Source organism: Helicoverpa zea, chromosome 19, assembly GCF_022581195.2.
Source record: "Helicoverpa zea isolate HzStark_Cry1AcR chromosome 19, ilHelZeax1.1, whole genome shotgun sequence".
NCBI lineage: Eukaryota > Metazoa > Arthropoda > Insecta > Lepidoptera > Noctuidae > Helicoverpa > Helicoverpa zea.
Genome location: NC_061470.1, coordinates 10,134,763 through 10,148,640, shown reverse-complemented (window position 1 = coordinate 10,148,640; position 13,878 = coordinate 10,134,763). Strand labels below are relative to the sequence as shown.

Genomic DNA, 13,878 nt, shown 5'->3' with positions numbered 1-13,878 from the left:
TTGTCTTCTGAAGGCACAATTTAAGGCCTCATACCGTCAGACCTACATTGTGGTTTGGTTCAAGTTTCAATGCATCTTTCATGCCAAAAATAGGTTGTTACTATCTAACTCTAGGTCTACCACTTCAAATTTTTTTTTCGTATTTTCTTCTTTCATTAATTTATCTTGAAAAGCGTGTCATTGGTAACCACTTGATTTTGATCTGAATTCCGTATCAGCTTCCAAAATGATATTTCAAATCTAAACAGTACAAAATTACGCAATGGTTCACACAACATGATTTCCTATGGAACCGCCGATATAATTCAATTGTGGGAAATATCATCAGTCTTATGGCTTCGTAAGCAGCTGTATGGGAAGTGCTTTACGTTTGCCTTATTACGTACTAAGCTGATACTTAGGTTTTGTAGTCGGCAAGTGAATTGATATTGCATTGTTCACTTGGTAAAATGTTTTTATTTAGGTACTTGATTTTTTCAATAAGTAATTTTATATGTGTCTAGATAGATCTAGAGCAATTGTTTGATTAGTCATAATAGTTTTCTATTATTGTTTTTGTACTAAATATCCATGGCCATGATATGGAAAAATCATTCGTGGGAGTGTCTCAGGACATCTATTCATCTCAGAATAAACTACTGAGGACTACAAGAGATGGCTTATATAAATATGCATTAAAATAAGTAAGCGTTGCTTTTAGGTAACAATTGATTTCCTTAACAAAGTCTAGACATTCAACTATGAACCTCAAATCATTTGACAAAACGAATGTCGCACATTACCAAATTACCACTATCATTCAATTTTATCCAAACAAAGTGATCCTTTCACCTCGCAATATCCGGCGGATTAGTCAAGAACAATGGACAGTAATTAAAAACTAATCTCGACTCGAAGGTCTTGTTGAGCAACTTTAGGGGTACCAGTCTGACTATAATGGTCCTTTTGTACGGAACCCTTTGTATTGTTGTGTAATGCATGGTTATCATTTGTAGCAAGGTTTTCTTCTGAATTTATTGTATCGTTAATTGAAGGAGTAACTAATGGTATTCAGCCTATTTCATTGACAAGTCTCGTTTAGGTGTTGCTTTTTTGGCAAATGATGCTTTAATTATGATTTAATTGTTGCTCATTTGTTTTTTAATTTTTTTATTAACAGTTTTTATTAAAATTCCCGATTTTCCATTGAAAGATTTAAAATAACTTACCCCAAAGGATTCATATTTTATGCTCTAATTGTTATGGCATCTCTTTTATTTGACTGTTAATAAAAAAAACTGTCATTTAAATAAGCAGCATAATTTCAAAACCATTTGTAACTTCTTCATCATTTTCGTTGAATTTGATAATTTTAACTACCTCACGTTCCTGGTAGTCGTTTTGAAATTCCTTTATCATTATATTAGAAGTTAAGTAAAGTCTATAATCGTATATACGTGCGTATTTAGTGCAGAGTTTTATATTGCACAATGAGTTAGTTGCTCAGGTGGTAAGTTTTCCAAGGCTTACTTGTTTGTTTTTAAAACACCTGGTTTTTAGTACTTACTTGTTATTCTGTTCATATGCGATATTACCTTCACTGACGTGGAGATATGTTTTTACAATGTCCTTTTTATCTCGTTTGGATTATGCCGTCTGGGTTTTAAGTTGCAGCAGATTTTTAAGGTCAAGTTCAGATATATTTATTACTTTTCTTTTATTTACTTTTGGAGAACGTACCTATTTTTACAACAGATTGTTATTTTACCTGTTTGACTATTTTTGTCGCCTTTTAGACTGACCTGTTTCAAGTTAATGGTGTTCTAATTAGGCGGACTAGCCATATCCATCTCTGAAACCATATTACTAATAGGTTGATAGGAATTAGCAATAGCACCACATGATGTTTTGAATGTAACTTTTGATATATAATCAACTTATTTATAGCGATCTATGCCGCGATTCCTTATCTTAACTAAAAGGATATAACACAATAAATTTCCAACTAACCCCCAATATTCTTCCAGGAACATCTCTACCAAAACACACTTAAAGAGTTGGAGCGTCTTCAAAGATCCCACGATACCCTCGCCGAGAGGATCGGGGCACCAGACCCCATTGACACCACAGACACTGCCAGGTCTCTTCATGCGGAGATGGAGTCGGAGCCAGAAGACCAGGATGATGGCTGGTTGAGGAGTGAGGCTGTGCAGGTTTATAAGCAGCTTAGAGCGCTGGCGTTGCAGCTTAATACTGGACATGATGATGATTCAGGTTTGTTGGTTTTGGGTACTTCTTTGTGTTTATGGTGGCCTAGTACTTTTGATACGAAGGAAGTTAGTTTAGACCCATTTTCACCAAGAACATAATCGTCCCGTTTGCCATGAAAATTGAACGTAAAATAGAAAACAATTGCTGTGAGAAAACTCATGTTTATGTTTTCAAAAACTTGTGCTTTAGTACCTATCCTTAAGGATAAACTGAATAAGTTAGTATGACGGCTGACAGAGAGGAATGGAAGTGGAAAGCATAATGCGACCCAAAATAACTTGGGAACAGGGCAAGATGAAGAAGAAAAGTGAACTGAATTACTTAAACTTCAAAAATAACTAGGAAAATATGATTAAATAGGTAATATGTAGAAGAAAACACTAGTCTTTTAGCCGACGTCAAACAAATAACCTCAATAAGTAGTTCTAGTTTGGACAACACGCGACCTCGTCGATCGATACAATTCGAGGTATTTGGATAACTGCGTACGAATTATTAATATGGACAAACAAGACGTTTTTCGATATTTGAAGAAAATGGTTTTGGGGTCATGCAAAGGTTACCATATCGAGCTCTTCTTTTATTATTGTTACTTATACACACCAGTACTTTAATCGTACAATATGTAAGTTATGAATAAACCTATTTCAGGCAGTTTTATACGCGTCTCTAAGAAACTTCTGTGCATACCCGGATAAATAATAAAATAATCGGTACCACCTTTCTCTCCATGCCAAATTTTATCCCAATCGATTTAGCCAACTGTGAGTACAGAAATATAAAATTAAGACTGAAAATCGAGCTAGTGCAATATCCTAGCTAGAAAGGTTTCAGGGTTTCAGTCTCAAAAGACCAATTATCGTGCTCCGAGCCTTTTTCCCAACTATGTTGGTGTCGGCTTCCAGTCCAACCGGATTCAGCTGAGTACCAGTACCAATAGTACCAATAGTAGTGCTTTACAAGTCTCAAAAGACCAATAAAGCTCCTTATTACTCAGTAAGGTAATATTGTATTAGTTTCCCACTTCTTGAAGAAGTGCGTCATACTTCAAGGTAATCCTAATGGCCCATTAGGAACCACCCTTGTTCTGACGTCATATTTCTACTAGACTCATTTGTTTTGCATAGTTTTATAAAGGCTTGATTGAGAGTCAATTTTGGAATGACGTTGTGTAACAACATGTAATGAAAAATTTAGTTTTGCCAAAAGTATGGGTCTTCTTTTACACAAAGGCTGTTTCATTCCCGAGTTCTATTTAAGATATAAGTGAAACTAGAACAAACTTGGCTTTTTTCTTGAGCGTCATAAAATTGGACTCATAAAAATTCTCTGATATAGTTGATCAAAAAGTTTGACATGATCTGGCATATAGATTTGATCCATGCTTCAACTATACTTCGGCCGTTCAGAGAATGCGTTCCTGACACCTATCAGTTAGTCACGACTAGTGATGGGCACAACATAACACTGAGTTCGTTACCGTTCCTTCAAAATGAACCGCCGCATTATTTTAAGATTATTTTCGTTTTAACTTGGCGGAATCATTTGTTTTATATTTTAGTTATTTAAGTGGAAACCAAAAAAAGGTAATATTCATATAATAAAATTGTTTTATTTATTCTTTGTTACAAGTACATTGAATTGAATGTGCGAACAGAATATTAATCAGACTCCGATTTGCTTGAGGAGGTGGTGTCTTCATCATCATCTTCGCCTACATGTATAATTATATTATTATCAATAACAGAATCAATCCTGATATCTCGGTCTAACAAAAGCCGGGTAATCAAATAAAAACAGATCGAAAACACTTGAAAAACGTGGTCTATGCGCACGAAACGACAACGGACGACTGTTTTAGCGTCACAAAATGGCGGCCCATAACGCCATTTGGGGTTACCATTTTTAATCTAAGTATAAAAATGCGGTTTGGTCATAGTTTTATTTTTATATTTCATAAACGTTATAATTAAGTCTTATAGTCCATTATTTTCCAATTCTTAAAAAGAAAATCAAAACGTATTATTTTATATTATAACTGTATAAGAACAGATTACGATACTTGCCTGTTATTTTTAGCACAGCACTACAAAATATAAACCGCTGACATAACCTTGTAATAGCGCAGTATAGATTTAGAAAAATATTGTTTACCAAGTTATTTGACACTCAGTTTGGCACAAAATTATAACATTCATTGATTATTGATATAATAATGTTGTTTTAATGCTCCTCAATTGTTAAAACGGTAAACAACCAGCAAAAATATTTTTATCGTAACTGCAACGCCATTGCAAAGTTACGTCGTCAGTTCAATCGCGACGTGTCAGGAACGCATTCTCTGAATGGCCGAACTTATAACATCCCATATAATTAGGAAATGCTTCAAATATTCTGATATATTCCCAACCTCGTCTCGGTCACCACTGCTACCTACACGAATACCTTTAATTAGAACCGAATCACCCAACTTTCAGTATTTACTTTTACATAAATAGTTGGTGAACGAAATAAATGGTCTACAAGCACACTTCCTGCACGAAACGGCATAAATAACCAGTTAAATGTAGCCTCAGTTCGCGTGACCGTTTTGTAGGGCGATGTCACTATGTGGAGTAATCAGAAGTACCACTTTGAACAGAACTCGAAAGTATGGGCCGCCATTTTGTATTTTTTTTATAAATTCGCATAAAACATGATATATAACTGGTACTCAGCTGCTTCCGGTTAGACTGGAAGCGGACTTCAACATAGTTGGGAAAAGGCTCGGGAGATGATGATGATAAAACATGATATACAAAGGTGTTACATTTGGTAAAAGATCATACATCATCAAGATCATACATGTTCTGTTTATGACTAAAGCGTGAGTGACTAAAGATTGAGTGTGTGCTCATAACATAACACAAAAGAAAGTTTTTGACTAAGTATACAAGGCATAAAAACTCAAGAACTCTTACAATTACCTTACTATACAGTATACCACTTCTCAGCTAGCTAAGTTGACATAGCTACCTAAGGTAACCCAGTCATCTTGCCGATCACAAATATTTAAATCTAAAGAAGATATATAATATTATAATTTTCAGTACAACATGAGGTCATGCAATGAACTCACCTGTTGATATCATGACCGACCTTTCAGTATTAGTAAACTGAACGTCAAATCAATCGTGAGATCATTAGTTTAAATAAACAAAGAAGTTTACTACATACCAATGATACACAGTAGCAGTTGTTACAATGCTACGTGAGAGGCTGTCAGGGAGCATTGTCAGAAACCTGACAGTAAGACTAGCTAGGCGATCAAACCTGCAGTTGATATGAAGAAGACCTCACAATATTAATGATACTGCCATTCTGTGGCTTGAGTAATTGTCAATTAACTAAAATAAGACAACACACACGTTATGCGACAAATCATACTTCACCTCTACTTTGTCCATACTGTACATATCTCTTACAAGACGTGTAAAAGATATTCCAGTGCAAGAAAGAGATGAAACTTTAAATTGTAGCGAAAAATAAGATCTTCTTTTCTGTCCTAAAACAACACACTCTATGCTTATCATAAAATAAAAGTACCCAAAAATGCAAAATATGTTTTTATACACACCTCAAAATTCATTTCAATGAATATCAAAATTTACCTACTGCAACATACCTGCAGTGTGCCAGCACATCGGCAATATACGCAATTCTGCAGACAATTGTGTACGACCTTCGTAATCGGTTCCTGGATCGTTGGCTTACGGAAACATTGTGCACTAGACGATATATGAAAACCATTAAAATTCGATCCAAATCACGATCTTGAAGTTTCGCTTCTTTGTGATTTGTTGCAAAATTATGATGACTAATGTAAAGCTGAAGAGTTTGTACGTTTGGTTACTTGAACGCGCTAATTTTATCCAAGTGTGGCGAAGTAATTCCCACGGGACGTGGCTAAACCGCTGGTGGTTCAAGGTGCCACTCCGTACCATGCGCCGAAGTGACGTGACGCATATGACATTATTTGGCAAAGCTATGCGTGGCTGTAGCAGTTTCAGGAGCTTCAGCCATTGAAAGTTTTCGCAAAACTTTAGTTGAGAAGGTCATCTTCAGATGTTAGGCAAAGACATAGCCCTTATTTTCGTCACATTATGTAGAAGTCATAAAATACAAAATCAAGATTGTTTTGATAAATAAAAACTGTCATCGTAAATTCTAATTATCATAACATGCCCCAATCCAAGACCTTTTGAACCGTTTTATTTTGATGTGGGACGTGCTCAGATGACCCTCCTGATGTGAGTACAGCATGTCAGTGTGATACTTAACCTTTGTACCAAGGCCACGGCAACTCTTTCGATCAATCCCATAGCACCGGCAGAATCCAGGATTAAACCCTGAAGTCCCTGAACCCTCATGCTCACTTGCCGATACCTCCATAAAACGAAGAGGCAGGCTATTAAAATCATTAGTCAATACTTTCATAAAATATTTTATTTTGAGTCAATATCGAGTTAAGTCAGATGTGGTGTAAGTAAATAGCTGATTCATTTCGTAACCGTGTCATTTGTTACAAAATCACTGAAATGCACTTGCAAAGACTGCAGTTTTTGCTTCGATTCCAATGATTAAAGAGGTATTTAAAGAGTCTGCTTTTGAATTTTGGTTACTTTACAAGTGAGTATCTAAATACTTATAGATATGTTAAGCTCAATATTTGTTTGCTTATCTTGGTAAGGATCGATTTGGAAAATGATTTCAGTGTTAAAAAGCCTTTATCATAGAAGACTACTTTAAGTAAGATATTATGTACAAACTTAGGTGAATAAATTATATTGATTGATTGATACTTTTATCCGTTTGACAAAGTAGTTTCTACGGGACGCAAAGCCGCCATCGGCTACTTCTAATATAATTACCTAGAAAAGCATCTTTTACACCTCTTTCTACAGATGGCAATGACTTCTTAGCGTCAATGACCGTTTTCCTACACTAAAGACATAATATTCCACCATTAAAAGAGTCTTAGTAACCATCGATCAAGCCTTGATCTCGTTAGACGTTTCCGACAATCGCTGATGCAGCGTGGATGATACGTGAAATTGTTCAGTTAGCTATGAGAAAGTTTATGGAGAAAGTGGGAATTTATAATATTGTGCAGTTATTGATCTAATAGGCGTCTCTATAATATAATGATTCGGCCATGTAGGACGCGCTAGATGCAGGTTGCTTCCAAATGGGCTTTTTAGAAAGCAATGAGGGAGGCCTATGTTCAGCAGTGGACGTCTTATAGCTGAAATGAAGAGAAAACATAAGGAAATAATGAAAACCCATATCGATGTTCGGTCACAGCGGCTGTTTTTTTTTTTTTTTATTTATTTATTTATTTTATCACAAACAAGTTTTCTTACAATCTATGCTATAAATCTATGCTCCACAAAACCGTTTACACGGTTTGTCTGCGGAATGTTTTCGAAGTATTTGGAAGGAAATTAGATAGCTACGCAGAATAGACTACAGGCTTATTCATATAATATGTAGTGCTGAAGCGTTACCTCTGACTCTCGTACTAGCTATGATAACCATCCATGTCTGGAGCCCTTTGGATTCTAGAGCCGCGGTAACAGTTTCAAATAAAACCATAGTCCGGGTATAACCTATTAACGTACATAAACAAATAATAAATCGATACAAATGGTTCCCCAGTGGGCTCTTCAAGTAAATTAATGCTCAAACAGTTAAACAAGTAGGTCATGGTTATTGGTTGCTATGCGACAATAACATTGATTGTATTGATGCATCCAAAATTATGTAATTTTCGCTCTGTTCTTTCCGCATCGTCTACTGTTACAGCCTTTTTATCGTCCCACTGCTGGGCACAGGTCTCCTCTTACACGGAGAAGGATTGAGCATTAAATCACCACGCTTGCTCAATGAGGGTTGGTGATTTCAGACTTAATAGCCCAGGTTTCCTCAAGATGTTTTCCTTCACCTTTTTATCAGCCATTGATGTCCAAGATATACTTAGAAAGTACATACAAACTTAGAAAAGTTGCATTGGTACTTGCCCGACCTGGAATCGAACCCACATCCTCATACTCGAGAGGTTGGTTCTTTACCCACTAGGCCACCACGACTTTTTGTTTTTCTTCACTGAAAGTGTCGCGGGAAAATACGCTTATACGCGCAAAAAAACCGATTATGTGAAAGAGCTCTTAATCTAGATACGAGAAATATTATGGATCAAAAAACAGGCAGCTTTTAAAAATAAAATAAAACTCAACAATTGAATTCGAAACGAGTTTTAATAATATTTTTATTCCAAACGGTATCATTTTTCCACTGGCCGATTGTTTTAATATTCAAAAAGAAATATTGATATTCGATATAATAACCAAGGGATCATATGACATCCGCTTGTGAATAGTTTTTTGTTCATGTTATTGTTTAAAAAGAGTTTGAGTATAACTTTTATTTGTTTAATTATAGGATGGTTGAAAACGGTCTCACGGTTTTGTTTTAAAAATAACTTAACTTAAAACAAAAGGTTAGTTCAGTGATAATCTCCTAATGATTTCTGCAATTTCTCCGTTCCCGCTATCGTTTCACATTCGATGTTATTTACTAAGTCGTTGTAACGATATATACAGATGCATTATAAAATGTAAATACCAAGACAGTTTGGAAAAGGTTACTCCATTAGATAAAACATGTTACTCAGCTGCATCTCAGTAAATTGGAAATCGATAAACTGCAAACATAGATACGAAAACCCTAAGCAGCAAACACTAACTTAACCCCAAGATTCTCAATCAATTCTTATATCATCTAAAAGCGATTCCACCGGTGTGCAACACTGTGACAAATGACACATGATTCTTCTGGTCTTCCCGCTCTAAGAAACAGAACCTAAGAAATTGCTCGCGAACATTTCTATTTTGGTGGAATCTCACCAAAACATAACCACCTATCATCCATTCCTTAGAAAAAATGCCTTACTTAAATTCTCTATTCCAGGACTCCACTCCGACCTATCCTTGACATCTCTCGACGGCGACGAAGGTGAGACACTCCGACGTGGAGCGCTCGCCGCCGCCTGCGCCGACGCCGTCGCCGCGTACGCCACGCTCGAGGGCTCGAGAGTACGAGACTCCATAGCTGCGCACGCGCGCCGGGCGTTGGAGAGAGAGCGCCAGATCGACGAGAAGAATGAGATCATTGCTGATTTGTCTTCTAAGGTAGGTGTTATTTACTGTCTAATTGTAAGTATAGCATTCAGGAGGTGTATGAAAGATTCGGGAGTTCACGTAATAAAATTAACTACTCGTGAGAAGGATAACGTTGCAGTCAGAAATTTGGTAAATTGAGGATATTACAGCCCCGTGTATCTATGTATGCAGACGTTAAAAAACCACCCATTTTACTTCGTGTACCAATCATTGACGTATTTGAAAAAACTTAGTTAATTTTATAGGTAATCAAGTATTTCAATTAAGTAGTTTTTTTACAGCTGTGTACCGTACCTTCTACATCACCAATAGTTTAAACGAGGCAATTTAATTATATCTCTAAAATGAAAGGTTTCATTGAATCCACAGAACTATTGATAGAACACAATTTTTCCATTTAAACTAAGTAAAACGTTTTATCGCCAAACGTGTCCTTCACCTATAAAAAATCTATACAAGTCAGAAACACGTGCTGAAATCAATTGGTAGTCAATAAGTAACGGTAGGCGTAGGGCCGCAAAAAATATAACAAAGAGTTGGCAGCCATTGACTGATATTGATCGAAACACATCGGTATTTACCGTACAGTTGAATTGGCCAATGATGGGACACTTTTAAAGGCCATTACACCATTGATATAGCTTTGGAATTTTAGCAGCCTGCAGAAAGATGTGGGCTGCCCAAGTCCGGGATGGTTGGCGCTCATGGGGGAGAGCTACGTTAAGCAGTGGACGGCAATAGGCTGATAAGATGATGTGATGACAAAATTAAAGAGGATAATATAATTGAGTAGGATGGTCATGAAATATCGGAACTAAACAGCGAGAAAGGCTTGGAAGACTAGAAGAATTGATTGCTACCGCAACTTCGAAATGCAAAGAGCAAATTATAAAATAACCACTTATATGTTATAGCAATTGAAGTTTAACACTATCATTAACTCAGCCTGCAGCAGAATGATTCAATGTTATTTGATTCAAACTCTTAATTTTAAAGCTGCGATAGATACAGGAAACCTCTTTTCCAAGTAAAATCTTTGAAAGTCAAAATCCATAAAGCTTTTTCAATTGCAAAATGAAGCTCAGCCTCTAGGAACCCACCCCATTCATCCATTACGGTCAAAGCTGGACCAACCACCATATCCACGAAGCCATTAAACCAAACTTAAGAACATAGTGCAACAGCAATCGATTTTATCGATACTGTTAACTTTCGATGGCAATGCATCGGTTACACAGTTACTGCACGTTAGTCCAATTGAAATACCGTTTGTGCTCTAAACCGATTGAAATCGATTTAATGGGAAATCGACTCGGTTAGAACTCGATCGGCGGTTGGTGTTTAACGATTTATTTTATTTTTGTTTTTGAGGTAAATAGAGCTTGCATGTGGGTGGTTTAGTCATGTGTTGGGATTTTTGTGGTGACGCGGACCTCTTAGCTAAGGCAGGTGGTCTATTTAACCTTCCAAGTTGACCTACCTGACTGTGGAAACAAAGTTCATCACTTTCTTAACCTGTTTATATGTTATTAATGTTTCTTAAGACCGTTTTTTATAACTCAAAAATAAAAGAAGATATATGAAGAAACCTACTCTTGGGAAGTGGCTTAAGAAGTTTACCTTACTATTTCATCTTTTTTCCCAGATAAAAACACATGTGAAATGCGGAATGGCATTATGAGAGCTTGCCTTTTCCCAATATGGGTTGATGGAATAAAAACCTGGATGAATTTTCTATATAGTTTGACGTTACGAAAAAATACTCAATGAAACCCAATCAATACGTCATAACTCAAGGGTACGTAGGAATTAGAAACGTGATCGTCTAACAGTCTTATAAGGATTATCTTGTTGTGAATTTAAGTGGTTTCCTTAGTTAGCAAGTGGACAAGGCGGTGGGCTGTAACGAGCCTCGTGTTTTTTTTTTGTCAAATGTAGAACGACCTAATTGGTTATGTAAGTAGGCTGTATGACTGTATATGTGTAGTTAAAGCAGACCAACCAAATTGATGTTAGAATATCGCTTTTTTTAATTTTTAAGAAGTTAATATAATAAAGAAGAAACACTTTTTTGTATGTCCGTAACTACTAAACTGATTTGATTTTTTTTTTCTCTGTGGGGAAACTACATAATTCCCGAGTGACATAGGCTATATTTTGTCCACGCACGTGTCCATGTGAGGAAAAACAGCCAGTAAAAAATATAATATAAGTATTTTGAAATGGGAGTATCTTAACTAGGGAATTCCAAACAACAACAGACAGCAAATGCTATCGAATGATAGGAAAGCTGAAGCTTAAATAAAAAAATTGCATGATACTATTTGTAGGTCTACTTAATAAAAATGCCTCATTAATTACATAAAGAAATGCGTCCAAAAAAAAATAAGCACAAAACACGGTCACGCAGAACGGATATAAATCTAATAACGACGAGGTTTTTGCACGACACTGAATTTTAGTTTTTGGAGTTCTGTACCCAAAGATTAAAACGGGACCCTGTACTAAGAATTTGCAATCCGTCCGGCTGGTACCAGGCATGTATATCATGAACCGGCTAGGACGCCATCATCACCATCATATCATGAACCGTGCTGGCTAGAAAGCTGACATTTTACAACAAATAATGAAAACTAGAATTAAATACTTACATTTTTCAGGGGGCTCCCATACAACAAAGACAACTTTTTATAGATTATGATACCGAACTTGTTTTTGTTGCTGGGGAGTTTGTTGCGCCACTTCTTTTTCCCAGAAATAACACATAGGAAATGGTTATGTGTAATGGTGATTTGGGGCCTGTCTTAGTGTATTATTATTACAGTTCAAAGAGTGCTGATTTTTATCCTACTTTCATTACATGATTTTGCTTTTGAACCCTACGTGCGCGATTCCAACTCGCACTTGGCCGGTTTTTGTTCTTTTTTACAAATACTCGTTCACTAAAGACCCGGAACGGAGGCTCGCTGCTGCACCGCATTGCATTTTGCGTCACCCACCGTTACGAACGTTAATTTGTTTCATAAGACGTTTAGCTCATTTACTTTATAAATATCTAGTGTTATGTAAACGGTATTTTTCTGTTTGCTGTGTTGCTATTTTTGGGGTTAACTTCCCATTGATATAAGAGCTTAGACTTTTTGAATAAGTAATTTGTTTTGGTTTACCTACTCCACTTTAGGTAAGTACCTACAAATAAGAAATAAAATCTGCACCTTCTTGCTATCAGTAAAGTAAGAATGTTAAGAACACTCAACATCAAATGCATAAGCCTGCAAATTGTTAGAAATCTGATTCAAACTTTGGATAAACAATTCCCCTCCTGTGGGTGCAGTGGGAGTGAGTCTCAGACTCTTACCGACTAAAACTTACCATACTCCTTTTGCAACCCTTTGTGTTAGAGAGAGCCGCAGTTACCTACCTCAAATAATTCCCAATCCTCACATTACTAACTGCAATAAAAAGCTATGAAACAAATTTCGTAACTTCAAGGTTAGTCAAACAATACCAATCTAGATCACATGAGTAATACGCCCACTACCACGCGTGGGCACAATATCCTATAACGATGTGGACAATCCTTACATGAGAGACTATAAGCAACTGGTTCTACCTTTATGGACGGTTTTGGTAAACGGTGAGGTCATTTGAACAATGGACAGGTTGAGCTAGTTTTAAAAGATGGCTGGATTTTTAAGGCGATATGTTGAAAATAAAGACTTAGAATATTTTTATGAAGGCGGTATTTTTTGATCTATAAGAACAGACATTCATATAATGACATACAACATTTATATTTGAACAAAAAGATCTTTGTTTTTTTTTGTGTTTGCTTGGAAAACGTTAAACTCTGGTTTGATCAATTTTTTATTCAAACTCAAAAATATTTTTTATATTTTATTTCAAAATGCCTGTAAAAGCTCTTTCGAAAAGTCAAGCTAGTTGCACGGTTCCATCGATTCCAAGAAGTCTACGCTGGGTAAATACAAAATAAAGATATTCAATCACTTATTTAATTACCTAATCAAGTTATCTATTTTAAAGTGGGTCTTGGTACAGTTTCCATCATTTCCGTTGATCTCCCTCCAAACATGAGTACCTACTTAATATATTGTATAACTTCTCTAATTTAACTTTCGTAGGTCAGTTTACACACAACATCAACTTACGGAGCCAAATTCTAATGCAAATGAAAGTGCGATTAAGGTTTTAATACGTAATTATATTTATTACCATAATTAACATAATTGCAAGTTTAATACCTACAAAATATGAGTAAATATAATAATTTTCCCTTTTATGATTATAGTTATTAGTTAAGCTACTCAAAATAATGTTTTAGTGTTGTGTATCCAAAGGGTAAAACTTGATACCTATCATTAAGACTTCAGTATCCCTCTGTCACGGT

At 35.9% G+C, this 13,878-nt stretch overlaps 1 protein-coding gene across 1 annotated transcript in view; it reads left to right on the top strand.

The window, feature by feature from the left end:
* LOC124639385 (bicaudal D-related protein homolog) overlaps positions 1-13,878 on the top strand; it is a 119,136-nt gene that overhangs the window by 97,562 nt on the left and 7,696 nt on the right. The window contains exons 5-6 of the mRNA XM_047176721.1: positions 2,007-2,253; positions 9,259-9,479. Coding sequence (XP_047032677.1) covers positions 2,007-2,253; positions 9,259-9,479 — 468 coding nt within the window. The remainder of the gene's footprint in view (positions 1-2,006; positions 2,254-9,258; positions 9,480-13,878) is intronic.